The sequence below is a fragment of the Chiloscyllium punctatum genome, chromosome 30, assembly GCF_047496795.1.
Source record: "Chiloscyllium punctatum isolate Juve2018m chromosome 30, sChiPun1.3, whole genome shotgun sequence".
Lineage (NCBI taxonomy): Eukaryota > Metazoa > Chordata > Chondrichthyes > Orectolobiformes > Hemiscylliidae > Chiloscyllium > Chiloscyllium punctatum.
Window position 1 is genome coordinate 26,377,038 of NC_092768.1, and position 26,265 is coordinate 26,403,302.

A 26,265-nucleotide genomic window follows, 5' to 3' on the forward strand; every position below is an offset into this window, starting at 1 on the left:
TCCAAACCACCCTCACTAATATGAACAGCCTCCACTCCTTGATTGTTCTCCTCATACCCTCCCCTCTCCATACCACCTTGATCTCCTACTACCCCTCCCTTTTGCTTCTTCATTTGCTCACCAGTCCAGCTGTTCATCACTTCACCCTTCCCACCCACTTCACTCAAGTTTCAAGCTGACTCCATGCTCTACAGCCTCTCCAACCCTTTGCCCACACCCTCTCCTTCAGCTTGTCTTCACATCTGGGTCTCTCTTTCCTTCAACTCAATTTACTCTTGCCTCTTGCCTCCCATTGCAGCTCATTTAATCTGTCCCTCGTGCACTGCTCTTTCCTGAATCTGTGTCCCCTCTCTCCACAACACATCTCCACTCCACTCTCTGTCTCACCCCCTCCTTACTTCATTTTGACACTGATCTCTCACTCTCTCCACACACACACTCCCATTTGCTAACCCCCACCCAATTACTTTCTCCCTTACTCTCCCTCTCCCCAGCTTGCTTCTAACCCTAAACCCAGAATTCCCCCACTCCCACTGCTTAGTCCTCAACCCCTCCTCACCAGTGTCCTGTTGCCCTGCCCTGCTCTTTTCCAATCCCCTCCAAGTTACTCTCATCATATCTATTCTTCTATCCCCACTGACCTTCACCCCTCCATTTCCATCCCACCACCCTTGCACAGCGAACACACTTTTCTATGTCTTCACTGTACTCTGTCCATCACTTACAGCTCATGCTCTCCTTCACTGTGTAATGTCCCTTACTCACACTTCACTTTGATCCTGCACCCCCAACACTTGCTTCCCCTCTCTCTTGTTCACCTGTCTGCCTCACAATTACCTCCACCCCTTCCCCTGACCTGCTTTCCTCTTTATTCACACACTCTTCCCCATCCCTCATCCTTTCACCTTCACATTCTCCACCTCCACTGTCCTCTGCACCCTTATCCTTCCTCTTCACTTTTCCCTGCCCTTCCATCCACTCTCACTCTCCATCAACTTGCACCCCACCTTTTCCTCACCCTTCTCTTTTATTCATCCTTTCCCTCACCTTGTTCTCCCATTGCACTATGCCATTTTGTACCTCTCTCACTCCTCATTCTCCTTCACTGTTCAATCCGCAACACTCACTTGCACCTCCATGAATTACCCTCCCTCTGCCCTGCTTTCCCATGCCTCACAATCCCTCACCATCCCCAATGTCATCCAACATTTCCACTACACTTACCTTCCCTTTCAAAATCATAGACTGCGTCTTTTTAAAAGTCCACCATCTCCCCTCTCCCCCACATTTTCACTGACTCAGTTATTTTTGTTTCTTCTCACAGCTCCAGCCTTTCTGACTCTGGATCTGAACACAGCAAATCCCCAGGTCATCCTGTGTGAGGACTTTACCAGTGTGATATGCAGTACTGTGGCTCCTTGACTCTGCAGTGAGGTTTGATCCCTGGTACTGCCTTGGGATCAGAAGAATTCACATCAGGCAGACATTACTAGGAGGGGAAGGAGGGGAGGGAGGAGAAAATCGGTTCTGAAAGTGATCCAAGAGTCTGTGAGGTGGAAAGAGTGAATCTTCCTGAACCCCAAGACTAGATTCTCAATTTTGGGGTTATTTCTTAGAGTCATAGAGATGTACAGCATGGAAACAGACCCTTCGGTCCAACCCGTCCATGCTGACCAGATATCCCAACCCAATCTAGTCCCACTGCCAGCACCCGGCCCATATCCCTCCAAACCCTTCCTATTCGTATACCCATCCAAATGCCTCTTAAATGTTGCAATTGTATCAGCCTACACCACTTCCTCTGGCAACTCATTCCATATACGTACCACCCACTGTGTGAAAAAGTTGCCCCTTTGGTGTCTTTCATATCTTTCCACTCTCACCCTAAATTTATGCCCTCTAGTTCTGGACTCCCCGACCCGAGGGAAAAGACTTAGAATTGCATGCAATATTCCAATAGTGGCCAAACCAATGTCCTGTACAGCTGCAAGATGACCTCCTAACTCCTGTACTCAATATTCTGACCAATAAAGGAAAGCATACCAAACGTTTTCTTCACTATCCTACCTACCTGGAACTCCACTTTGGAAGAGGTTAATTTGCCATCACCTCACCCTCATGGACACCCCCACCCCCCACCCCAATACCTGAGTGTGAATTCCTGGAATATCGGAGTTTTCCCAGACTGTGAGGGTGAATAGGTGTCATTTTATAATGCAGACTTGTCCCATCTCCACACTTTCACTGAGAAGATTTTTTTCCCTTCATCTATACAGGACAGAAAGTTGATGGGAAAAAGTCCACACCATTGGCAATCTGTGGGCTTAAGGGGCTTATGTGAGGAACTAGATGTTGGCCAGAGTGAGGGTAGTGCTGATCAGGGATAGTGGAAGGAACTCGTGCCTGGAGTTGGAGGAAGTGTAAGGTCCTTAACGAATACTAGTGAGAGGGACGTTGTCATTTGTGAGGACAGCATGGAACAGCCTGATTCGCTCAAACAGATTGATGTTAAGAAGAAGGATGTGCTGGAAATTTTGAAAAACAAAATGTGAGGATAAGTAAGTGCCGTGGGCCAGATGGGTTTTACCCAAGGTTTCTATGGGAAGTGAGGGAAGAGATGCTGCACCTTTGGCGATGATCGTTGCATCCACAAAGTCCATTGGACAAGTACCAGCCTCTCGTTCACACTCAGATGTAACTTTTGCACCTTCTTCACCTCACTCACAATGACATAGAGTTATAAACACTCCAGTCAAAGGAAACGTCCTCTCAGAATCAGCCAAGATCCTTAACAACTTTAAATGTTTCAGTGAGATCTCATTTCATTCCTCTAAACTCCAGGGATATACCAAGCCCACTCAACCTGCCATCTGAATCACATTTCCAGCAGAAATTAGTGTCATGGAAATTATTTGCGCACACACACTAAGGCAAGATTATCCTTGAATTGTAATGGTGTACACAGTTCACCAAGAGTGGACTAGACACGGTATTTATAAGGAGCAGGAAAATCGATGTCGATTTTCTTGCTCCTCAGAAGTTGCCTGACCTGCTGTGCTTTTCCAGCACCACTCTAATCTAAATTCTGGTTTCCAGCATCTGCAGCCCTCACATTTGTCTACGGTATTTATAATTACAGTGGAACTTAATTATTCTCAAATTTTACATCTTTCTGAAATAGATTCAGTAAAAGCAGTGATATTGACTTGAACCGTTAACTCTGTCTACATAAAAGCAGTGTGATATGTAGAACGTTCAAAGACATTTCGTTTTTGAGCTTTCTGATGGTTAAATTTTCATGCAGCTTGCCGCTTCTGTCAGCAGGTGTCAGCTCTTAATCCATCCTTGAAACTTTCTGCACTTGCAATGAATTAGGGAAATATAACATTAATTTTATATACAACGCAATCCCAAAGATAAGTCATAATCATAGTCATAGAGATGTACAGTACGGAAACAGACCCTTCAGTTCAAACTCGTCCACGCCGACCAGATATTCCAACCCAATCTAGTCCCACCTGCCAGACCCTGGCCCATATCCCCCCAAACCCTTCCTATTCATACACCCATCCAGATGCCTTTTAAATGTTGCAATTGTACCAGTCTCCACCACTTCCTCTTTCAGCTCATTCCATATATGCAACACCCTCTGTGTGAAAAAGCTGCCCCTTAGGTCACTTTGGTATCTTTCCCCTCTCACCTAAACCTATGCCCTCTAGTTCTGGACTCCCCCACCCTAGAGAAAAGACCTCGTCTATTTATCCTATCTATGCCCCTCATCATTTTATAAACCTCCATAAGGTCACCCCTCAGCTCTGATGCTCCAGGGAACACAGCCCCAGACTATTCAGCCTCTCCCTGTAGCTCAAATCCACCAACCCTGGCAACATCCTTGTAAACCTTTTCTGAACCCTTTCAAGTTTCACAACATCTTTAGGAAGGAGACCAGAATTGCACGCATTATTTGAACAATGGCCTAACCAATGTCCTGGGAGAAAGTGAGGACTGCAGATGCTGGAGACCAGAGTTGAAAAGTGCGGTGCTGGAAAAACACTGCCTGGCCTGCTGTTTTTCCAGCACCACACTTTTCAACTCATAACCAATGTCCTGTACAGCCACAACATGATCTCCCAATTCCTGTACTCAATACTCTGATCAATAAAGGAAAGCATACCAAACGCCTTCTTCACTATCCTGTCTACCTGTGACTCCACTTTCAAAGAGCTATGAAACAGCACTCAAAGGTCTCTGTTCCAAGGCTTCTCACTGTCAGCTGATTTTCTTTATTTCTGAGTCGATGGGAAGGATCCATTGAACACAAATGCCTGTCTTATCGAATTTTCAGGGAGGTCACAGCATCGACAGAAAACGCACAGCAATATTTCTCCAGAACTCCACTGAAACATTCCAGATACAGGGGGGAAACTGCCTGGGCTCCAGTGGGAGGTGTCAGTTGTGGTTCAGTGGGAGCGCTCTTTCCTCTGAGTCAGGTTAGGGACGTCGAGGCCTGGACTATAATCCAGATGGATACTGGATTAGTGGTGCTGGAAGAGCACAGCAGTTCAGGCAGCATCCAACGAGCTGCGAAATCAACGTTTTGGGCAAAAGCCCTTCATCAGGAATAAAGGCAGTGAGCCTGAAGCATGGAGAGATAAGCTAGAGAAGGGTGGGGGTGGGGAGAGAGTAGCATAGAGTACAATGGGTGAGTGGGGGAGGGGATGAAGGTGATAGGTCAAGGAGGAGAGGGTGGAGTGGATAGGTGGAAAAGAAGATAGGCAGGTCGGACAAGTCAAGGAGACAGTAACTGAGCTGGAAGTTTGAAACTAGGATGAGGTGGGGGAAGGGGAAATGAGGAAGCTGTTGAAGTCCACCCGCACCAATCAACCAAACCGCCCCGTGGCCCAACATTTCAACTCCCCCTCCCACTCTGCCGAGGACATGGAGGTCCTGGGCCTCCTTCACCGCCGCTCCCTCACCACCCGACGCCTGGAGGAAGAACGCCTCATCTTCCGCCTCGGAACACTTCAACCCCAGGGCATCAATGTGGACTTCAACAGCTTCCTCATTTCCCCTTCCCCCACCTCATCCTAGTTTCAAACTTCCAGCTCAGTAACTGTCTCCTTGACTTGTCCGACCTGCCTATCTTCTTTTCCACCTATCCACTCCACCCTCTCCTCCTTGACCTATCACCTTCTTCCCCTCCCCCACTCACCCATTGTACTCTATGCTGCTCTCTCCCCACCCTCACCCTCCTCTAGCTTATCTCTCCATGCTTCAGGCTCACTGCCTTTATTCCTGATGAAGGGCTTTTGCCCGAAACGTTGATTTCGCTGCTCGTTGGATGCTGCCTGAACTGCTGTGCTCTTCCAGCACCACTAATCCAGTATTTGATTTTCAGCATCTGCAGTCATTGTTTTTACCTTGTTGATTATAATCCAGATGGAACCTGCCATGCGGGTCTGAGAAGGTTTAAGGCACTGTGAGATATGGGATCTTCCCCATTACTCTTTAAAATGGCACAGGGTGTGTTCTCTGCCTTTGGTGTAAATGATAATATGACGATAATATTCTAATCTGGCAATGGGAATATCCTCCGACTGCAGTGATTTACATTTCTCGCCTTACCAATGCCCCAAACCAACTGTTCTGGTTAATGTGCCCTGGTGCCTGATGCACTTCCTACATCACAGTATAGCGCTAGCATTTCAGCAACGGCCACATGTTCTTTGAAAAATAAAACATCACTCTTCTTCTCCGTGAAAATTCCTGTATGTCTCATTTTATAAAAATGTCTCCTGCACGTTTGTGTTTGATGTTGGCCGACTGCAAGCACTCACCCAATTCAGTTTGCCATTCGGGTTTTATATCGGATTTCAGCACAGTGTTTGTAATCAGCTTCAATCCAGTGTGAACTGAAGTTCAAGGATTTGGAGATGGCGGTGTTGGACTGCGATGTACAAAGTTGAAAATCAGGGAAATAGAGTAGACAGTCAGAGACTTTTCCCCCGGGTACAATAGAGTACAACAAGGGAACATAAATTTAAGGTGAAGGGTGGAAGGTATAGGGGGGATGTCAGGGGTAGGTTCTTTACCCGGGGGCGGGGCATGGAATGTGCTGTCTGTGGGAGTGGCAGAGTCAGAATCATTGGTGACCTTTAAGCGGCAATTGGATCAGTACATGGATAGGTGCTTAAGCTCGGACAAATGTTCGGCACAACATCGTGGGCCGAAGGGCCTGTTCTGTGCTGTAATGTTCTCTGTTCTAAAACTCGTGCTTCCATTTAAACCTGTTGGACTATAACCTGGTGTCGTGTGAGTTTTAAGGAAGTTTAAGGAGACCTCGTTCCCCGCCCATCTCCTCTGCGTTCTCCGTGTTCGACCTGGTTTGATCTTCAACATTTTAAGTTCCTTTTTCCTCTCGTGCGCACAGGTTGAGAGGACAGTTTTTTTGTTTTAAAAGGCAGTTTATGATAGACATTCGTTGAACCGAATGTGTCCACCAGCGGAGGCACACTGAAACTTCGCAGAGTGGTAAAGTCTGCGAGTGAGTTATCCGTATCTGTCTGGCTAGTTATTTTTGCTATGCGTCAGGTCGGCTCTGCAGTACGTCCAGGAAATTCGTTGCCAAGTGTTAATGAGAAAGGAATCAGGAAATACCGAAACTGAAAATGGCTTCCAAACAGCAGCTCCAGAGTTTGATAGATCAGACAATTTGTCCCATTTGTCTGGATTTCTTCACCAATCCGGTTTCACTGGAATGTGGACACAACTTCTGCCGCCCCTGTATCACCCAGAGTTGGGAAAAGAAGGAGATAAACTCCTGCCCGGAATGTAGAGAGGTGTTTCCGGAAAGAAACCTCAGGGTGAATCGGGCCTTAGCGAATCTGGCCGAGGAGGCTCGAAAATTAAAGCTGGAGCCGGAAGAGAAGGAAAGTAAACCTCACTGTGAGGAACATCAGAGAGAATTGGAGCTGTTTTGTGAAACTGACAAGAAATTGATCTGCACGATTTGTAGAGATTCCCGCGGACACAGAGCACCGCTTCCTGATGATCAATGAGGCTGTTGAAATCTACAAGGTAAAAGGTGAAACTAGACGTTTTTTTTCCACATTTTCACTGTATGACAATATAATTGTGTAATTATTTTTCCCAATTTCAGGATCGGCTGAAATCTTCTTTAGATTCTCTCACAGAGAAGAAATCGGTGGTTCTACAAACAGAACTGACCCAGAAACGGAAGATTTCCGAAGTGAGGGTGAGCTCTCCCTGTGCTGATTCTCTGGGATCTGGGTTAGTTTTGTTCCCTTTATCGCGGGACATTAATGAGGTTTCACATTTCATTTGGTAGGAACAGGCGAGCAGTCTGCAGACCCACATCACATCCGAGTTCACTAAAATGCACCAGATTCTCACTGAGAAAGAGCAGCGTTTACTCAGAGATCTCAGGGAAGAAGAGGAGAGGATTGCGGAAACGATGGAGAAAAACCTTCGAGAGATTCAGGAGAATTTACATTCTATTGAGGAGGAACTCTCAAAGTTGCAGAAACAGATGGAGCAGAAAGACGAGCTGATGTTTCTGAAGGTGAGGCAATGTCTTCCGGTGAGTTCAGTGAAGCGTCACTCATGATGAGAAATGTTACTAGACCCCTCAAAGATCAGCAAGGCAGCCTTTCCGTGGAGTCCCAGGAGATAGGGGAGATACTAAACGAGTATTTTGCACCAGTGTTTACTGTGGAGCTGAACAAGAAAGATATAAAATGTGGGGAAGTTGGTGGTGACATCTTGAAAAATGTCCATATTACAGAGGAGTAGGTGCTGCATGTTGTGAAATGCATAAAAGTGAATACAATCAGGTGTACCCCAGAACTTTGTGGGAAGCTAGGGAAGTGATTGTTGGCTCCCTTGCTGAGGTATTTGTATCGTTGGCAGCACAGGTGGCTCAGTAGTTAACACTGCTGCTTCATAGCACCAAGGTCCCAGGTTCGATTCCGGCCTTGGGCGACTGTCTGTATGGAGTTTATGCGTTCTCTCCATGTCTGTGTGGGTTCCCTTCAGGTGCTCTGCTTTCCTCTCTCAGTCCAAAGATAAGCAGCTCAGGTGAATTGGCCATGCTAAATTGTCCATAGTGTTAGGTGCATTAGTCAGAGGGAATTATGGGTCTGGGTGGGTTACTCTTCAGAGTATTGGGGTGGACTTGTTAGGATGAAGGGCCTGTTTCCACACAGGAGAGTATCTAATCTAATTGATAGTCACTGGGGAATGGCTGACATGGTGCCACTCTTTTAAGAAAGGTGCGAAGGAAAAGTCAGTGAGCCTGACATAAGTGGTGGGCAAGTTATTGGTGGGAATTCTGATAGACAGGATTTTTTGTGTATTTGGAAAGGCAAGAACTGATTAGGGATAGTCAGCATGACTTTGTGCATGGAAAATCATGTCTCACAAACTTGATTGAGTTTTTTTGAAGAAGTGACAAAGAGGATTAATGAGGGCAGAGTGGTAGATGTGATCTACATGGACTTCAGGAAGGCATTCAACAAGGTTCCTCATGGGAAACAAGTTAGCAAGTTTAGATCTCATGGAATACAGAGAGAGCTAGCTTCTTCGATCCAGAACTGGCATGAAGGTGAGAAGGCAGAGGAGAGTGGTGGAGGGTTATATGTCAGACTGGAGGCCTATGACCAGTGGAGTGCCACAAGGATTGGTGCTGGGTCGAATACTTTTCATTTATGTAAATGATTTGAATGTTAACATAGGAGGTATACTTAGTAAGTTTGCAGATGACACCAAAATTGCAAGTGTAGCGGATGGCGAAGAAGGTTACCTCAGATCCTAACCAGATTGCCAATGGGCTGAGGTATGGCAGATGGAGTTTACTTTAGATAAACGAGAGGTGTTGCATTTTGGAAAATCAAATCCGAGCAGGACTTCTAACTTAAGGTCCTGGTGAGAGTTGATGAACAAAGAGACCTTGGAGTTCAGTTCCTAGCTCCTAGAAAGTAGACTCTCAGGTAGATAGGAGAGTAAAGAAGGTGTTTGGTACGCTTTTTTTATTGGTCCGAGCATTGAGTATAGGAGTTGAGGCTGTACAGGACACTGGTTAGGCCACTTGGAATGTTGTGTGCAATTCTGGTCTCCTTCCTATTGGAAGGATGTTGTGAAACTTGTAAGTGTTCAGAAAGATTTACAAGGATGTTGCCAAGGTTGGAGGATTTGAGCTATAGGGAGAGGCTCAATAAGCTGGGGCTGTTTTCCCTGGAGCGTCAGAGGCTATGGGATTACCCTTTTGAAGTTTATAAAATCATAAGGGGCATAGATAGGATAAATAGACAAGGTCTTTTCCCTGGGGTGGGTGAATCCAGAACTAGAGAACATAGGTTTAGGGTGAGAGGGGAAAGATATAAAAGAGACCCAAGGGGCAACCTTTTCATTCAGAGGGTGGTATGTGAATGGAATGAGCTGCCAGAGGAAGTGGTGAAGGCTGGTACAACTACAGCATTTATAAGGTATCTGGATGGGTATATGATTAGGAAGGGTTTAGAGGGATATGGGCCAATAGCTGGCAAATGGGATTAGATTAGCTGAGGATATTTGGTCGGCACGGATGAGTTGGACCAAAGAGTATTTTTCTGTGTTGTATGACTCTGTGACATTATGTATAAAATTGATTTAGACCGCACAATCACATTGCCTGGTGGTTTATCTTGCTCGGCTCCAAACTAAAATGTTCTAATTGTAAAGATAGCAATGGTTCTCTCAAGCTATCACCCATTGAAAAGTTATAAGACTGAGGTTCATGAATAAATAGCCAACTCCTCACCTATCTTAGGGAGACATAAAGTTGTACCCTCACACAATGTATCTGCAAAATGAATGATGTTTAACGACCACAGTAGGATCTAAAAAAACAGCACATCTTGTCCTCTTTTGATGCTCATCATATGGAAAACAAAGGTCTATTTATATAGCAGATGATTCAATCTATTGCAAGACTCCAAAACACCCATAAAATTACTGATATTAACTGTTAAATGAATATGATATGGAGGTCTTGGTGTTGGACCAGCAAGGAGATGGGGGTTGGGGGTGGGCAGCAAATTTAAAAATCACACAACACCAAATTATAGTCCAACAGGTTTCTTTAAAAGCAGAAGCTATTGTAGCATCACTCCTTCATCAGGTAGCTCAATGAATAGAAAATTGACTGAAATAAATAGAAGATGAATTCAAGTGAACTTTTGACGCTATGCACAGTTTTTCTGTTTTCATTCAACTAATTGCTTCCACACTGCAGATTCTTAGTAAAACTGACAACCTCACAGGAATGAATTTCGCTATTGATTCTTGCTTTGTTATTACCTTCATATTACCAAGTCTTGTTATCTCCTAGTGGCATTATCTAGTAGATTGTTGATTGGTATTCTACAAGCTTGGCATCAAGTCACATGTGGAGTTGAATGCCTAGTGGTGTTGTCACTAGACTATTAATCCAGAGACACTCACCTATTGTATTCTATGCTACTTTCTCCCCACCCCCACCCTCCTCTCACTTATCTGTCCACCCTTCAGGCTCTCTCCCTGTATTTCTGATGAAGGGCTTTTGCCTGAAACGTTGATTTTACTGCTCCTTGGATACTGCCTGAACTGCTGTGCTTTTCCAGCACCACTCTAATCTAGACTCTGCTTTCCAGCATCTGCAGTCATTATTTTTACCTATTATTCCAGAGATCCAAGTAATGGTCTGGGTGAAATTCTGCCACGGCACAGGGTGGAAATTGAATTAAATAACATTCTTGAATTAAGAATCTTATGCTAGCCATAAAACTGTTACCGAATGGAGGAAGAAAATTCTGGTTGACGAATGTCCTTAAGGGAAGGAAGCTGCCATCTTTCACTGAGCTGGAATACATGTGACTCCATCACAATGATTTTGACTCTTCATTGCAATTACCATCTGGGTGATTAGGGATGGGCTACACATACTGATACAGTCAACGACATCCTCTTCCTGTGAATAAAATACAAAGATCCCATTGTAATCTAATTTCAGTTCCATGTGACATGAGATCATAAAGTGAAGCAATATGGTGGTCTTGTGATTCGTACATCTGCCTCTTTGGGCCACAGACCCGAGCTCTGTTCCAAACTTGGGTGACAGCCTGTGTGGAGTTTGCATGTTCTCCGTGTCTATGATGACATATGAGTGGACTGAGTTGATCATGGCTGGTGTGGCTTTTAGCTCCATTCTTCACCCTTGGTGAATGTGTGGTTATGTCTGGAACAGTGACAGTCACTGTGTTTGTGAGCGGGACTGATGGTCAGTTCCAGTTTATTTTACCCTCTCCCCAATCTTCCTTCCAAAATGTATCACTTTACATCTCTGCATGGTTTCTGCTCATTTCAGCAGCCTGCCTGTCTATCTCCACCTGAAATCTGTCACTGCCATCCTCACTGTTTGTGATTCGTTTCTTTCAGGATGCGGCTTGTCGGAAGAGAAGGTAGGACATCCTCTTTACTGAAACTCTGCACAGTTTACTCAATAACTCAGTGATGGGTTATTATGGACTTATTTCCTGGTTATTGTCCTTGTTTTAAAGAGTTGTTTATTTGCTGACAGTAACTCTACGCAATTGACTTCATTTCAGGTACTATTTGCAGTGTTGAAACAGAATTTGAATTTATAAAATGGTTCTACAACATTATTATCAATGACAAGATGCCTGTAAATAATATAACCTGGTTCTGAGGCTGAAAGTAATCACTGACCTGATTTGGGCTGATTGCGTCACTGTGACATTCCCCTGACCCTGACAGTGACACATGGCCCATGTTTCCAGGGAATGGCCACTTCTCTATATGGCTTTTGACCAAGTCAAGACAGTCATATTTTAAGATGGAATAATGGTTCTTGTTTTTATTGTATTTGTTCAGTGTATAACCTTAAAATATTCTGTATTTATATTGCATCCTAATATAATTTGATGTCCCAAGGCATTTCACAGAAACATTTGAAATCAAAACATAAACCAAAGTATTATTGCAGTTGACTAATGTGGATTTTAGGAAATCTCATGGGATAAAACCAATAAAGAGATTGAAAGATTTCGAGAGGGAATTCCAAAGCTGGTCAACCCGGCAGCGGAAGATCAACTAGCAATGGGAAGCAAATGAAACCAGATGTTCAACAGGACACTAGAAAAAGAGTAGGATTCCAGGGGAGTTGAGCAGCTCTCATAATGCACATTTGGACATTAAACATTGGAAATAATTCAGTCTTTGTCTTTGTTCCACATGCTCTGTTAATAACACAGCAAGTGCGGGGGGGGGGGGGGGGGGAAGGAATTGTTAATAATCTGAGTGTGCTGTCGGAATGCCTAATCTGTTGAAAGGTTATAAACCCTTTCTCTTCACTGGGTGTTCAGTCTTACATTATCAAATTACTTATGCCCTGTTGTGCAAAAAAAATTAACATTTCATTTTCAAACACAATGGCCAAAATGCAAAACAGCTGAAAGCTCGACCACTTACATTACTTCTGAAATATTCAGACAAAGTGGAATTTGTAACATCATATGTTTTAATAATTACAGAATTAGTGATGAACTTCAGCAACTCTCAACTACAGATTTAGTCCTATCTGTTGGAAAGTACACCGGGCCTTTACAGTACACAACATGGAGAGAAACGATAAACGTCATTTACCCAGGTAAAACTTTTACATTAATTTTCCTGAGGATAAATCCAGTTATGTTGGGATGAAAAGCCACATTTTAAATACTCATATTATTTGTTATTAATCCTGTAAGACTCTCTCTCTCTTTTCATATTTCTGTGTGTACAACTTGTGAAATAGCTGAAGCCTTTAGCGCTGAGCGTCAAATCAGTGATACGATCTGTCTGTAACAAGGAATGGAAAAACAAGAACAGAAATTGCTTGTGAAACTCAGCAGTTCTGACAGCCCCTGTGGGGAGAAAGCAGGTATAATGTTTCCAGTCCACTGATGCTTCATCAGAACAACTTTGCCAGATTTGAAACATTTGACTATGCTTTCACACCAGCAATTTCTGTATTTATTTCAGACTTCCAGCATCAGCACTTCCTTGTCGACTCATGATAAATACAGCAAATGATATTCAAAATGAGAAAGGAATGTCTTGGATGACATTTTTGCTATTTTTATCTCAAAAACACATTTACCACCAGATACAATATAATTAATCCTATGGTGGTAATTGGATAGTCAGAGAGTAGGTGTTGGAAGACAGGATGGTGGCTATTCTTGTGGCATTATTTGAGAAAGACGGCAAGGAAAAACCAGGGAACTAAATACCAGTGAGCCTAACATCAGTGGTGGGTCAGTTGTTGGAGAGGATTCTGAGAGACAGGACGTATGTACATTTGAAAAGACACGGACTAATTAGGAATAGTCAACATGGCTTTGAGTGTGGGAAATAATTCTCACAAATTGGATTGAGTTTTGTGAACAGGTGACCAAGGAGATAGTTGTCTACATGGATTTTAGCAAGGTCTTCAACAAGGTTTCACATGGTTAATTGATTAGTAATGTTGGCTCACGTGGGATCCAAGGAGAGCCAGCCAGTTGGACACAAAGTTGGTTTGAAGGCAGAGACAAAGCGTGGTGCTGGAGGGTTGTTTGTACTAGAAATCTGTGACCAGTGGTGCGCCACACAGATAGGTATTGGGTACACTGTTATTCATTATTCATATAAATGGTTTTGATGAGAATATAGGGGGCATGGTTAATAAGAATGCAGATGCCACCAAACTTTGTGTTATAGTGAACAGTGAAGAAGGTTATCGAAGACTACAACAGATCTTGATCAACTGGGCCAGTCGGCCAAGGAATGGCAGATGCAGTTTAATTCAGATAAATTCATTTTGGTAAGACAAACCAGGGCAAGGTTTACACAGCTAATCGTAGGGCCCTGGGAAGTGTTGCTGAACAGCAACACTGAGGGTACAGTTACATAGTTCCTTGAAAGTGGTGTCAAAGGTCGGCAGGACAGTTTGTTACACTTGCTTTCATCAGTGAGAGATTTGAGTACAAGCTGTATGAGGCAATGGTAGGTTTACATTTGGAGTACTGCATACAATTCTGGTCACCTTGCTATAGGAAGGATGCTATTAAAATGGAAGGGTCCAAAACTGGTTTCCAAGAATGTGACTGAAACTGGAAGGTTTGATTACAAGGAGAGACTGGATAGGCTGGGTCATTTTTCCCTGGAGCATATGAGGCTGAGTGGTGACCTTCTGAATGTTTATAAAATTATTAGGAGTGTAGATACATTGGTTGTTGTTGTATGGAATCATAGAGGTGTACAGCACGGAAACAGATCCTTCGGTCTTACGCGCCCATGCCGACCAGATATCCTAACCTAATCTAGTCCTGTTTTCTAGCACTTGGCCCATATCCCTCTGAACTATTTATACACCCATCCAGATGCCTTTTAAATGTTGTAACTGTACCATTTCCTCTGGAATCACATACACACACCACCCTCTGCATGAAAACATTGGCCCTTAGGTCCCTTTTACATGCTTCCCCTCTCACCCTAAACCTAAGCCCTTTGGTTCGCAACACCCCCACTCCAGGGAAATGAGTTTGTCTATTTACCCTATCGATAGCTCTCATGATTTTATAAACTTCTACAAGGTCATCCCTCTGCCTCCAATGCTCCAGGGAAAACATCCCCATCCCAGTCAGCCTCTCCCTGTCGCTCAAATCCTCCAACCCTGACAACATCCTTGTAAATCTTTTCTGAACCCTTTCAAGTTCCACAACATCTTTTCAATAGGAGGGAGATCATAACTGAACACCATATTCCAAAAGTGGCCTAACCAACATCCTGTACAGTCGCAACATGACCTCCCAACTCCTAAACTCCATGCTCTGTTCAATAAAGGAACACGTACCAAAAGCCTTCAAGGAACTATAAACCTGCACTCCAAGGTCTCTTTGTTCAGCAACACTCCCCAGGACCTTACCATTAACTGTATAATCTCTGCCCATATTTGCCTTTCCAAAATGCAGAACCTTGCATTTATCTAAATTAAACACATCTGCCACTCATCGACCCATTGGCCCATCTGTTCAAGATCCCGTTGTAATCTGATGTAACCTTCTTCACTGTCCACTACTTCTCCAATGTGGATGCCATCTGCAAACCTACTAACTATACCTCCTATACCTCCCATCCAAATATTTTATGTAAATGACAAAATGCAGTGGACTCAGCACCAATCCTTATGGCACACTACTGGTCATGGGCCACCAGTCTGAAAAGCAACCCTTTACCATCATCCTCTGTCTTCTACCTTCAAGCCAGTTCTGTATCCAAATGGCTAGTTCTCCCTGTTTTCCATGTCCTATACTTGCTAACCAGTGTCCCATGAGGAACCCTGTCGAACTACCTACTGAAGTCCATATCAATCATGTCTACCACTTTGCCCTCATCCATCCTCTTTGTTACTTCCTCAAAAACCTCAATCAAGTTTGTGAGACATGATTTCCCATGCACAAAACCATGTTGACTATCCCTAATCAGTCCTTGACTTACCAAATACATGTACATCCTGTCCTTCAGGAGTCCCTCCAACAACTTGCCCACCACCGACATCAGGCTCGTTGGTCTATAGTTCCCTGGCTTTTCCTTACCATCTTTCTTTAATAGTGGCACCACGTTAGCCAATCTCCTGTCTTCCATTACCTTACCTGTGACTATCGTTGATACAAATAGCTCAGCAAGAGACCAGCAATCACTTCTGCAGTTTCCCAAAGAATTCTAGTACACCTGATCAGGTTCTGGGGATCTATCAACCTTTATGCATTTTAAGGCATCCAGCACCACCTTGTTTGTAATATGGACATTATTCAAATTATCACCACCTATTTCCCCATATTCTATATCTTCCATGTCCTTCTCCACAGTAAACACTGATGCAAGATACTCATTTAGTATCTTCCCCCATCTCCTGTGGTTCCACACATAGGCTGCCTTGGTGATCGTTGAGGAGTCCTATTCTCTCCCTACCCTTTTGTTCTGAAATGTATTTGTAAAAGCCCTTTGGATTCTCCTTAACCCTATTTGCCAAAGCTATCTCATGTCCCCTTTTTGCCCTCCTGATTTCCCTCTTCCGTATACTCCTACTGCCTTTCTACTCTTCTAAGAATTCACTCCATCTCTGCTGTCTGTATGTGACATATGCTTCCTTCTTTTTCTTAACAAAAACCTTAATTTCTCTAGTCATCCAGCATTCCCTCCAACTACCAGCCTTCCCTTTCACTCTAACAGGAATATACAGTCCCTGGACTCTCGATATCTCATTTCTGAAGGCTTCCCTTTTGCCAGCCGTCCCTTTACCTGCGAATATCTGTCCCCAATCAGCTGTTGAATGTTCTTGCCTAATACTGTTAAAATTGGCCTTTCTGATATTTAGAACTTCAACTTTTAGATCCAGTCTATCCTATTTCATCACTATTTTAAAATTAATAGAATTGTGGTTCCTGGACCCAAAGTGACACTTCAGTCACCTGCCCTGCCTTACTTCCCAAGAATATGTCAAATTCTGTAGCTTCTCTAGTCAGTACATCCACATACTAAATCAAAAAACGTTCTTGTCCACTCTTAACAAATTCCTCTCCATCTAAACCCTTAACACTACGGCAGTCCCAGTCTATGTTTAGAAAGTTAAAATCCCCCACCATAACCACCCTATTATTCTTCCTGATAAGAGATCTCCTTACAAATTTGTTTCTCAATTTTGCGCTGACTACTGGGGATCAATAATACAACCCTAATAAGCAGATCATCCCTTCCTAACTCTCATTTCCACCCAAAGAATTTCCATGGATGTATTTCTAGGAATATCCTACATAAGTATAATGCTATCCCTTATCAAAAACGGTACTCTCCCTTCTCTCTTGCTGCCCTTTCTGTCCTTCCCATAGCATTTGTATCCTGGAGCATTAAGTTGCCAGTCCTGTCCATCTCCAAGCCATGTCTCTGTAATTGCAATGATATCCCAGTCCCATGTTCCTAACCATGCCCTGAGTTTATCTGCCTTCCCTGTTAGGCTTCTTGCATTGAAATAAATGCATTTTAATTGATCAGTCCTACCTTGTTCTCTGCCTTGTTCCTTCCTGCCCTGACTGTTTAACTCGCTCTTTTTCCCAAATGCACCAGTCTCAGATTGATCTCTTTCCTCACTATCTCCCTGGGTCCCACTCCCCCACCTTACCAGTTTAAATCTTCCTGAGCAGCTCTAGCAAATTCCCCTGCCAGTATATTCGGTCCCTTCCAATTCAGGTGCAATCTATCCTTCTTGTACTGGTCACGTCTACCCCAGAGGAGATTCCAGTGAACCCTTTTCTCCCCTGCACCAGCTCCTCAGCCACACATTTATCTGCACTATCCTCCTTTTCCTACGCTCACTAGCTCGTAGCACTGGGAGTAATCCAGATATTCCTACCCTCAAGGACCTCCTTTTTTAAATTCCTGCCTAACTCTCTGTAATCTCCCTTCAGAATCCCATCCTTTTCCCTTCCTATGTCGTTAGTTCCAATGTGTACAACAACCTCCTGCTAGTCCCTCTCCTCTTTTAGAATATTCTGCACCCTCTCCAAGATGTCCTTGATCCTGTCACCAGGAGGACAACACACAATTCTGATTTCTCTCTGCTGGCAGCAAAAAGGTATGGTTCTGCTTCTGATTAGCAAGTCCCCGTATTAAAATTGATCACTTGGAACCTGATATACCCCTTATTACATGGAGCCATTCTCAGTACGAGAAACTTAGCTGTTAATGCTACATTCCCCTGAGAGCTCATCACCCTACATTTTTGAAAACAGCCTAATTGTTTGAGGTTTCTGCACTACCTGGCTGCCCCTCCTAATTTTCCTGGAGTTAAACCATCTACCTGACTGTATCAACGGCTTTTCTTCCTTCCTGTAACTGTGATTCATCACACTGTAAATTCCTTGTCGTCTCTAACTGCCACTCCAACTGATCCATGTAATCTAATAGAACTAATAGAATTCGCAATCAAAGACACATATCACCACAAGTTACCTTTAATTTGGCTACTTATTCAAAGAACTCTCAGTCCAGTACTGAAAGAATGATTGTTGCATGTAGCAATCAAAATAAATCCCTTAAGTCAGCAAGTCCATTACAAGAAGAGAGTGGTCCTAAGGGAAGAGTGCTAAACTGGGCCAAGGCCAATTATATCAAAATTAGACAGGAGCTGGGAAATGTGGATTGGACACAGCTACTTGAAGGGAAGTCCACATTTGAAATGTGGGAGGCTTTCAAAGATAGGTTAGTGGTAGTGCAGGATAGGCATGTCCCGTTGAAGGCAAAGGATAGGAAGGGCAAGATTCATGAACCGTGGATGACAGGAGAAATTGTTCAATTAACCAAGAGGAAAAGGGAAGTGTACATAATGTCTATGCAGCTAAGAACAGAACGGGCCCTGGAGGAATATCGGAAGAGTAGGACAAGTCTTAAACGAGGAATCAAGCGGGCTAATAGGGGTCATGAAATAGCTTTAGCAAACAGAATTAAGGAAAATCCCAAAGCATTTTATTCTTCTATAAGAAGCAAGTGAGTAACTAGAGAAAGGATTGGTCCACTAAAAGATATTGAAGGAAGGCTGTTTGCCGGACTTGAGAGAATGGGTGGGATTCTGAATCAGTGTTCACTGAGGAGAAGAACATAATGAATCTTGAGATTAGAGATAGATGTTTGACTAGTCTGGATCACATTGGCATAAGTAGGGAAGATGTGTTGGGTATGCTAGAGGTTAAGGTGGACAAATCCCCAGTACCGCATGGGTTCTATCCCAGGGGAGGGGCGAGAGAAGAAATTGTTGAGGCCCTGACAGATATCTTTGTGGCATCCTTAAATACAGGTGAGGTGCCGGAGGACTGGAAGGTTGTTCATGTTGCCCCCCTATACAAGAAGGGTAGTAGGGATATTCCGGGTAACCACAGACCAGTGAGCCTGATGTCAGTGGTGGGGAAGTTGCTGGAGAGGGTACTGAGAGATAGAATCTATTTATATTTCGAAAAGAATGAGCTTATCAGTGAAAGGCAACATGGTTTTTTGCGAGGAAGAGCATGTGTTACCAACTTAATAGAGTTTTTAGAGGAAGTGACCAAGTTGTTAGATGAAGGAAGGACTGTTGATGTCATATACATGGACTTTAGTAAGGCGCTTGATGAGGTTCCCCATTGTAGATTAATTGAGAAAGTGAAGTCACATGGTGTGCAGGATGTTCTAGCTCGGTGGATAAAGAACTGGTTGAGCAACAGGAGACAGAGTAGTAGTTGAAGGGAGCTTCTTGAAATGGAAAAAGGTGACCAATGGTGTTCCACAGGGGTCAATATTGGGGCCACTGTTGTTTTTAATACACATAAATGATCTAGAAGAGGGCACTGTTGCTATGATCAGCAAGTTTGCAGATGATGCAAAGATTGGTGGACTAGCAGAAAGCATAAGGGACTGTCAGAGAATACAGGAGGATATAGATAGACTGCAGAGTTGGGCAGAAAAGTTGCAGATGGCTTTCAATCCAGACAAATGTGAGGTGATGCATTTAGGCAAGTCTAATTATAGAGCAAGTCATCCAATAAATGGAAGAGCCTTGGGAAAAGTTGATGGGCAGAGAGATATGGGAGTGCAGGTCCATTGTACCCTGAAGGTTGCCACACAGGTGAATAGAGTGGTCAAGAAAGCATATAATATGCTTGCTGTCATAGGATGAGGTATTGAGTATAAGAGCTGGCGAGTCATGTTAACATTGTACAAGACATTAGTTCGGCTGCATTTAGAATACTGTGTACAGTTGTGGTCGTCACATTACCAAAAGGATGTGGACACTTTGGAGAGGGTACGGTGAAGGTTTACGAGGATGTTGCCTGGTATGGAAATGATAGCTATGAAGAGAGGTTGAGCAGGTTAGGTTTATTTTCACTAGAAAAAAGGAGGTTGAGGGGGGACCTGATTGAGATTTACAAAACCATTGAAGGATATAGACCAGGTGGATAGAGACAAGCTTTTTCCCAGGGTGAAGAATTCAATAACGAGAGGTCATGCTTTCAAGGTCCAAGGTGGAAATTTTAAGGGGGATACACGCAACAAGTACTTTACACAGAGGGTGGTGGATATTTGGAACACGTTGCCAGCAGAGGTGGTAGAGGCAGGCACGGTAGATTCATTTAAGATGCATCTGGACAGATGTATGAGTAGGTGGGGAGCAGAGGAAAACAAATGCTTAGGAATTGACCGACAGGTTTAGACAGTACGTTTTGATCGGTTCATGCTTGGAGGGCTGAAGAGCCTGTTCCTGGGCTGCAGATATAAAAAAAAAACTCAACTTGGCCTTTACCTGATTAATAATGAAATCTGGACCAAAGGGCTTGCTTGAGTGCTGTATAACTCTAGTGTTCTAGCTAATTTAAGTTTATCAGAATCTATGCTGAATAAAGAAGGGAGTGCTGTGCCCTTACTGAACTGTTCAAGGTTCAAAACAATGAAGAGATAGCTGTTTATAGATTGATCGCAGTCACAGATCGTACAACAAATTTGAGATATCCATAAACGTCCATAATGAATGGTGATAACATAGTTTGCTTATGGTGAGGCTTATGTTAGGAGCAATCTAATTAATCAAGCAGTGAATTAAACATCCGATCAAATTCATGGACTGATCACTCCATGAATTTGATCGGATGTTTAATTCATTTCGAGGGATGGGCTTCAATGTCATGTTCCCAGCCAGTTTTACACATGTGAGAGTGCAGGAAAGTGCTGAGGCATTCTTGAGGAAATTGGTAAAATTTCTGCCATCAGTTCTGCATGAGGAGAGCTACATTACTTGGGATGTTTGGAATATGACTGACAAGGGAGAGGGAAAGAGAGGCTGTGAGCAGCAGTGGGAACCATGAACTCCCCTCCAAATCACAGAGAAATCATTACAAGGAAGATTAAGAAAGTAGTATAACCTTCTTCTATTTAATACCACCTAACAACACCCAAAGCATGGTGCAAAGCATTTCTGAACTAGTGAAGGATTTTTGAATAATATCCACTGTTGTAATGTTGGAACTGAGTGAACAAACCTACACACAGCAAAACCAGCAAAACAGCAATGTGTTTATAATGAAGTTACACATTTTAGTGATGGTCTTTTTGGTGTAAGTGTTGAGGAGGACAATTAAGTAACAAATACATTGGGTTATTTCTGCTGCTATCTCCAGCAATTCCTTCGAGAGAAAAAGAACACTTATAGCTTAATCTGCTTTAGGCATATGCAAACTAATGAGTGTATCTACCAGTCTGAATGAATTTTGACATATTGAACAAACTCATCTCGTTGTCAGACGGTCCTGAAGGATGGCTGGAACTCCGAGCTGAACCTCAGTTTTCACAGCACTGTCCTTGAATTCCAGTCTGATGGGAAATTCCATGGCCCTGGTGTCACAGACCCATTCTGATGGGGAAAGTCCCAAGTGTAGGACAAAATCCTTGATGTTAATAGTGTTTTGGTTATGCACTGGATCACCATTTCATCGTACTTACTTTTCCAGACATTCGATTTCTCATTGGTTTTCACTCAGGAAAAGGAGAATATTGTATAGGAGAAGAATGAGGTACAAGATATTAGACTAGAAAGGATCAAGGTTAGTTAAGAACAGGTGTTATCAATTCTAGAAGGAGTGAAAGTAGACAAGTCCCCGGGCCGGATTCTCTGGGAAGCTAGGGAGGAGATAGCAGAGACTTTGGCAATGATATTTGAGTTAACGTTATCTACAGGTTTGGTACCAGAGGACTGGAGGATTGCAAATATTGTGCCCTTGTTCAAGAAGGGCAGTAGAGATGACCCAGGTAATTATAGACCAGTGAGCCTTACTTCTGTTGTAGGAAAGGTTTTGGAAAGGATTATAAGAGAAAAGATTTGTAATCATCTAGCAAGCAACAATTTTGATTTCAGATAGTCAACATGGTTTCGTCAAGGGCAGGTTGTGTCTCACAAACGTCATTGAGTTTTTTGAGAAGGTGACCAAGCATGTAGATAAGGGTAGGGCAGTTGACATGGTAGTCATGGACTTCAGTAAAGCCTTTGATAAGTTTCCACATGGTAGGCTGTTGGAGAAAATGCAGAGGCATGGAATTGAGGGTGATTTAGCAGTTTGGATTAGAAACTGGCTTTCTGAAAGAAGGCAGCGAGTGGTGGTTGATGGAAAATATTCAGCCTGGAGTCCAGTTACTAGTGGTGTGCCACAAGGATCTGTTTTGGGACCACTGCTGTTTGTTATTTTTATAAATGACTTAGACGCAGGCATAGGTGGATGTGTTAGTAAATTTGCAGATGACACTAAAGTCGGTGGAGTGGTGGACAGTTTGGAAGAATGTTACAGGTTGCAGGGGGACTTGGATAAACTGCAGAACAACATCCTTCTGATAGGAAGGAGACCAGAACTGCCCACAATATTCCAAAAGTGGGATAACTAATGTCCTGTACAGCCACAACATGCTCAGCTGCCTATCAGCTCTCTATTCCCTACCGCATCAGTCTAAGTCTCAAACAGACTCCACTCAACCTGTAGCCTCTCCAGCTCCTCACCTTCTCTCTCCCTTAGCTTTCCTTCCCATCTGGGTCTCTCTTCCTTAAATTCACTCCACCCTTACCCTCTGCATCCGATTGCCTTCCATTCACTCCTATCCTTTAGCATTGCTCTCCCTGAACCCTTGTCCTTCTCTCTATTATCCAACCTCAGTCTTTTATCCTTTTTTTTTTCAACTGTCACCCCCTCACACTCCCATCTCTCAGCCATCTCTCCATTACTCTACCCCTCACACTATCTCTTCCCTGCTCGCTATTAACTCCCTACAGATTAATCTCCCCTCCCCTCCCCTCACTAATCCTAATCCTTCCTAATCCTCTCCAAACTATCCTTCCATCACCCTGCTCTTAGTCCCCTCTTCTGTTTTCCCTCTCTCCTGTCTGTCCCAATTTCATTCACTGTGTTATACCCCTCATTCTCAGACACTTCAATCCAGCTCTTCCGAACACTTGCTTCCCCTTTCCCCAGCTCACTATTTATCTCATACTTATCTCTTCCTCCACCCATCACCTCCTCTCTCTTTTATTCATAAACTCTTCCTCCCTCTCGGTTTCACTTTCTCTCACCTCCACTTTCTCACACGTCCATGACACTGTTGACTTCCAACATCCTTGGAATCCTCTTGCCTCTTCTTCACACTCCCTTGCCTTTCCACCCGCCCCTTTTTTCACCCAACGTCCATCTGCCTCAGCTGCCCCCTTCTTCTGTTTTAATCCTTCCCTTCCCCTGCCTTGTCTTCCCCAAGTCCTACTCCCTTCCTTTTCACTCTTTGGCACTCATTACATTTCACTTCTTCACTGTCCCAACCCCATCACTCATTCCCTCTTGATCACCCTCTCACTCAGTCCCATCTCTGTGGTCCGACTGTCTCTGTGTTCCACTTTGCCAAGTACATTATTTCCTCCTGTTTCACATTCTCCCCAAATGCATTCCCACAACACATCCTATCCCTGTCGAAATCACCAACAGCCTTTTTTTTTCAACTCTCCAACCCTAACCCCTCCCTTTGCCTGTCACTGATTGTGGTTGTTCTGTTTCGTTCCCCAGCTCCAGCCTCTCTGACTCTGGATCCGAACACAGCACATTCCCAGCTCATCCTGTCTGAGGACCGGACCAGTGTGAGACTCGGAGACACAGAGCAGCCGCTCCCTGACTCCCCACAGAGATTTGATCCCTGGTTTTGTGTCCTCGGAGCAGAGGGATTCACATCAGGGAGACATTACTGGGAGGTGGAGGTGGGGGAGAAAACCCGGTGGGGTCTGGGAGTGGCCCGAGAGTCTGTGGAGAGGAAAAGTGGAATTTACCCAAACCCAGGAACCGGACACTGGATTGTGAGGCTCAGTCCTGGAAGTGGTTATTTTGCTGCCACCTCACCCACACGGACCCTCCTCTCCCCACGTATGAATCCCCGGAAGATCGGGGTTTTCCTGAACTATGAGGGTGGACAGGTATCATTTTACAATGCGGACACCATGTCCCATCTCCACACTTTCACCCACACTTTCACTGAGAGGCTCTTCCCCTTCTTCTGTACGGGACCAAAACTTAACGGGAAAAACTCCGCCCCGCTGACAATCTGTGGGATTAAAGGGCACTGACTGATCAGTCTATAATTTTGCACCCTCCATCTTGCCCCTGCCAGCTGTAAACTGATGGATGTTGGCCTCAGTCACAGATGGAGAGTGAAGTCAGCTTTACACTCCAGAAATGGGATTCTTCAACAAAAAATAACTAGAGAACAGAGGGCTTTGCTCATCAAAACTGAATTGACATCTTAATTACAGCCAAGAATAATAAGATCAACACATATTTTTGTTTTACTCAATATTATTCTACACCTTTTATTTGAATGCCATATATGCCAAATTAATGGCACATTTGAAGTCACATTGAAACAGTAATCTATCTTGAACATCCTCATGGAGTAAGACTGTAGTGAAGATTGTGGTGCTGGAAAAGCACAGCAGGTCAGGCAGCATCCAAGGAGCAGGAGAATTGAAGTTTTGAGCATAAGCCCTTCATCAGGAATGAGGCTTATGGGCCAGGGATGGGGGCTGAGAGATAAATGGGAGGGGGTGGGGCTGGGTGGGGGGAAGCCAGCTGAGAATGCAATGAAGATGGGGATAGGTCAAAGAGGAGGGTGGAGCGGATAGGTGGGAAAGACAATGGACAGGTCAAGAGGGCAGTGCCGAGTTAGAAGGTTGGGTCTGGGATAAAGTGGGGAAATAAGGAAACTGGTGTAGTCAGCCCTCCAGCCCACAAGCCTCATTCCTAATGAAGAGTTTTTGCTCAAAACATTGATACCCCTGCTCTTCAGTTTCTGCCTGACCTGTGCTTTTCAAGCACCAACTCTGAACTCCAGCATCTGCAGTCCTCACTTTCTGATGTAGTGAAAATTGATTTGACAATCTGTATTGAATATGATACGTAAATTTCGTGGGTGTATATGTCATTAATTGATCATGTTTAATGACATAAATTGATTTCAATCAGTATATACCAGACTATTAGTAGAATTAAAGTTATGATTCTCTGGTTTATTGATGTACTATCATTGTCCACATGAGGGAAATTGTCCTAAAATTTCATTTATTTAAATTTTTAAAAGACACTGTACATTTTTTTTTATTTTAAAGTTATCTACCACATTATAAATTCTTGGGATGTTGCTGGTGTCGCCAAATCATTAATCCATTTGAAATGTGATTTTTCAATAAAAATAGTCAGAGAACCAGAGGCCGTGGTCATCAAAATGGAATTAAATTGAAATCAATACATTCTTTTTCTATTATTTGATATTTCCCCCATACTTTATATTTGTATGCTATATATTCTAACGTCATCTGAATGATTTAATGAGCCTCTGGCCTGATTAAATGGAAATTTTACTAAAATTTACAGACATAACTGCCAACCCCTCTTGGGCCTGTTCCTGTTATGAAGTTGTGGGTGTACTGTACCTTTTTAAGAGAGTTAAAAGCTAGCAGTGACAGCACCAAGTGTTCTCAATAAGGTACAATGTAACAGGTGCTCCAGTTACGGGGGTAGCTAAGTAGGTGGTTACATGAAAATGTCAAAACTGATTCGAATTAGGCCCATCAGTTTAAATTATATCCCAAAAATGCCAAACTCCAATCCAGTTTGAATTTAGTATAGTGACAATCTTAAAAGCCAATGACACATGCCGATGCTTTGGGAGTATAAGACCTGGGGAAAATTGAACAGTCGAGAGGAGAAATACCAGCTACCAGCATGTAAAAAGACTGCCTGAAAAATAGCTGTCTTAAAAGTATGTTAATCAATCAGTAACGTGTGAAGCAAAATCCCTAAGATGAAGAAAAGAAGACATAAGGAGATCCAAATAGCAGAACTGAAAGCTGCCTGGTTTACAGATAAAAAGTTTTGTTTTGTAAATCTTAATTGGGAGTTCTATCCGATGTATGTTGTGGAAGGGGAAGGTAAACGGTAAATTAGATGATGGAGTTGGAAATAGTTATTATTTATTATTCTGTTATACCTTAAGAAATGAAGTTGTTAATTTTTAGTTTATTCTTGGCCTCTCAAATTTTCAGAGATTGCTGCATGGGATAAATCTTTTATGTGTTGCTGGTTTTAAATT

The 26,265-nt window shown here is 43.5% G+C and overlaps 1 protein-coding gene across 1 annotated transcript in view; it reads left to right on the plus strand.

Moving 5' to 3' along the window:
* LOC140455535 (uncharacterized) overlaps positions 1 to 26,265 on the plus strand; it is a 76,212-nt gene that overhangs the window by 17,556 nt on the left and 32,391 nt on the right. Inside the window, 8 exon segments of the mRNA XM_072550475.1 lie at positions 1,325 to 1,405; positions 6,637 to 7,033; positions 7,035 to 7,077; positions 7,160 to 7,255; positions 7,349 to 7,582; positions 11,473 to 11,495; positions 12,588 to 12,703; positions 23,694 to 24,241. Coding sequence (XP_072406576.1) covers positions 1,325 to 1,405; positions 6,637 to 7,033; positions 7,035 to 7,077; positions 7,160 to 7,255; positions 7,349 to 7,582; positions 11,473 to 11,495; positions 12,588 to 12,703; positions 23,694 to 24,241 — 1,538 coding nt within the window.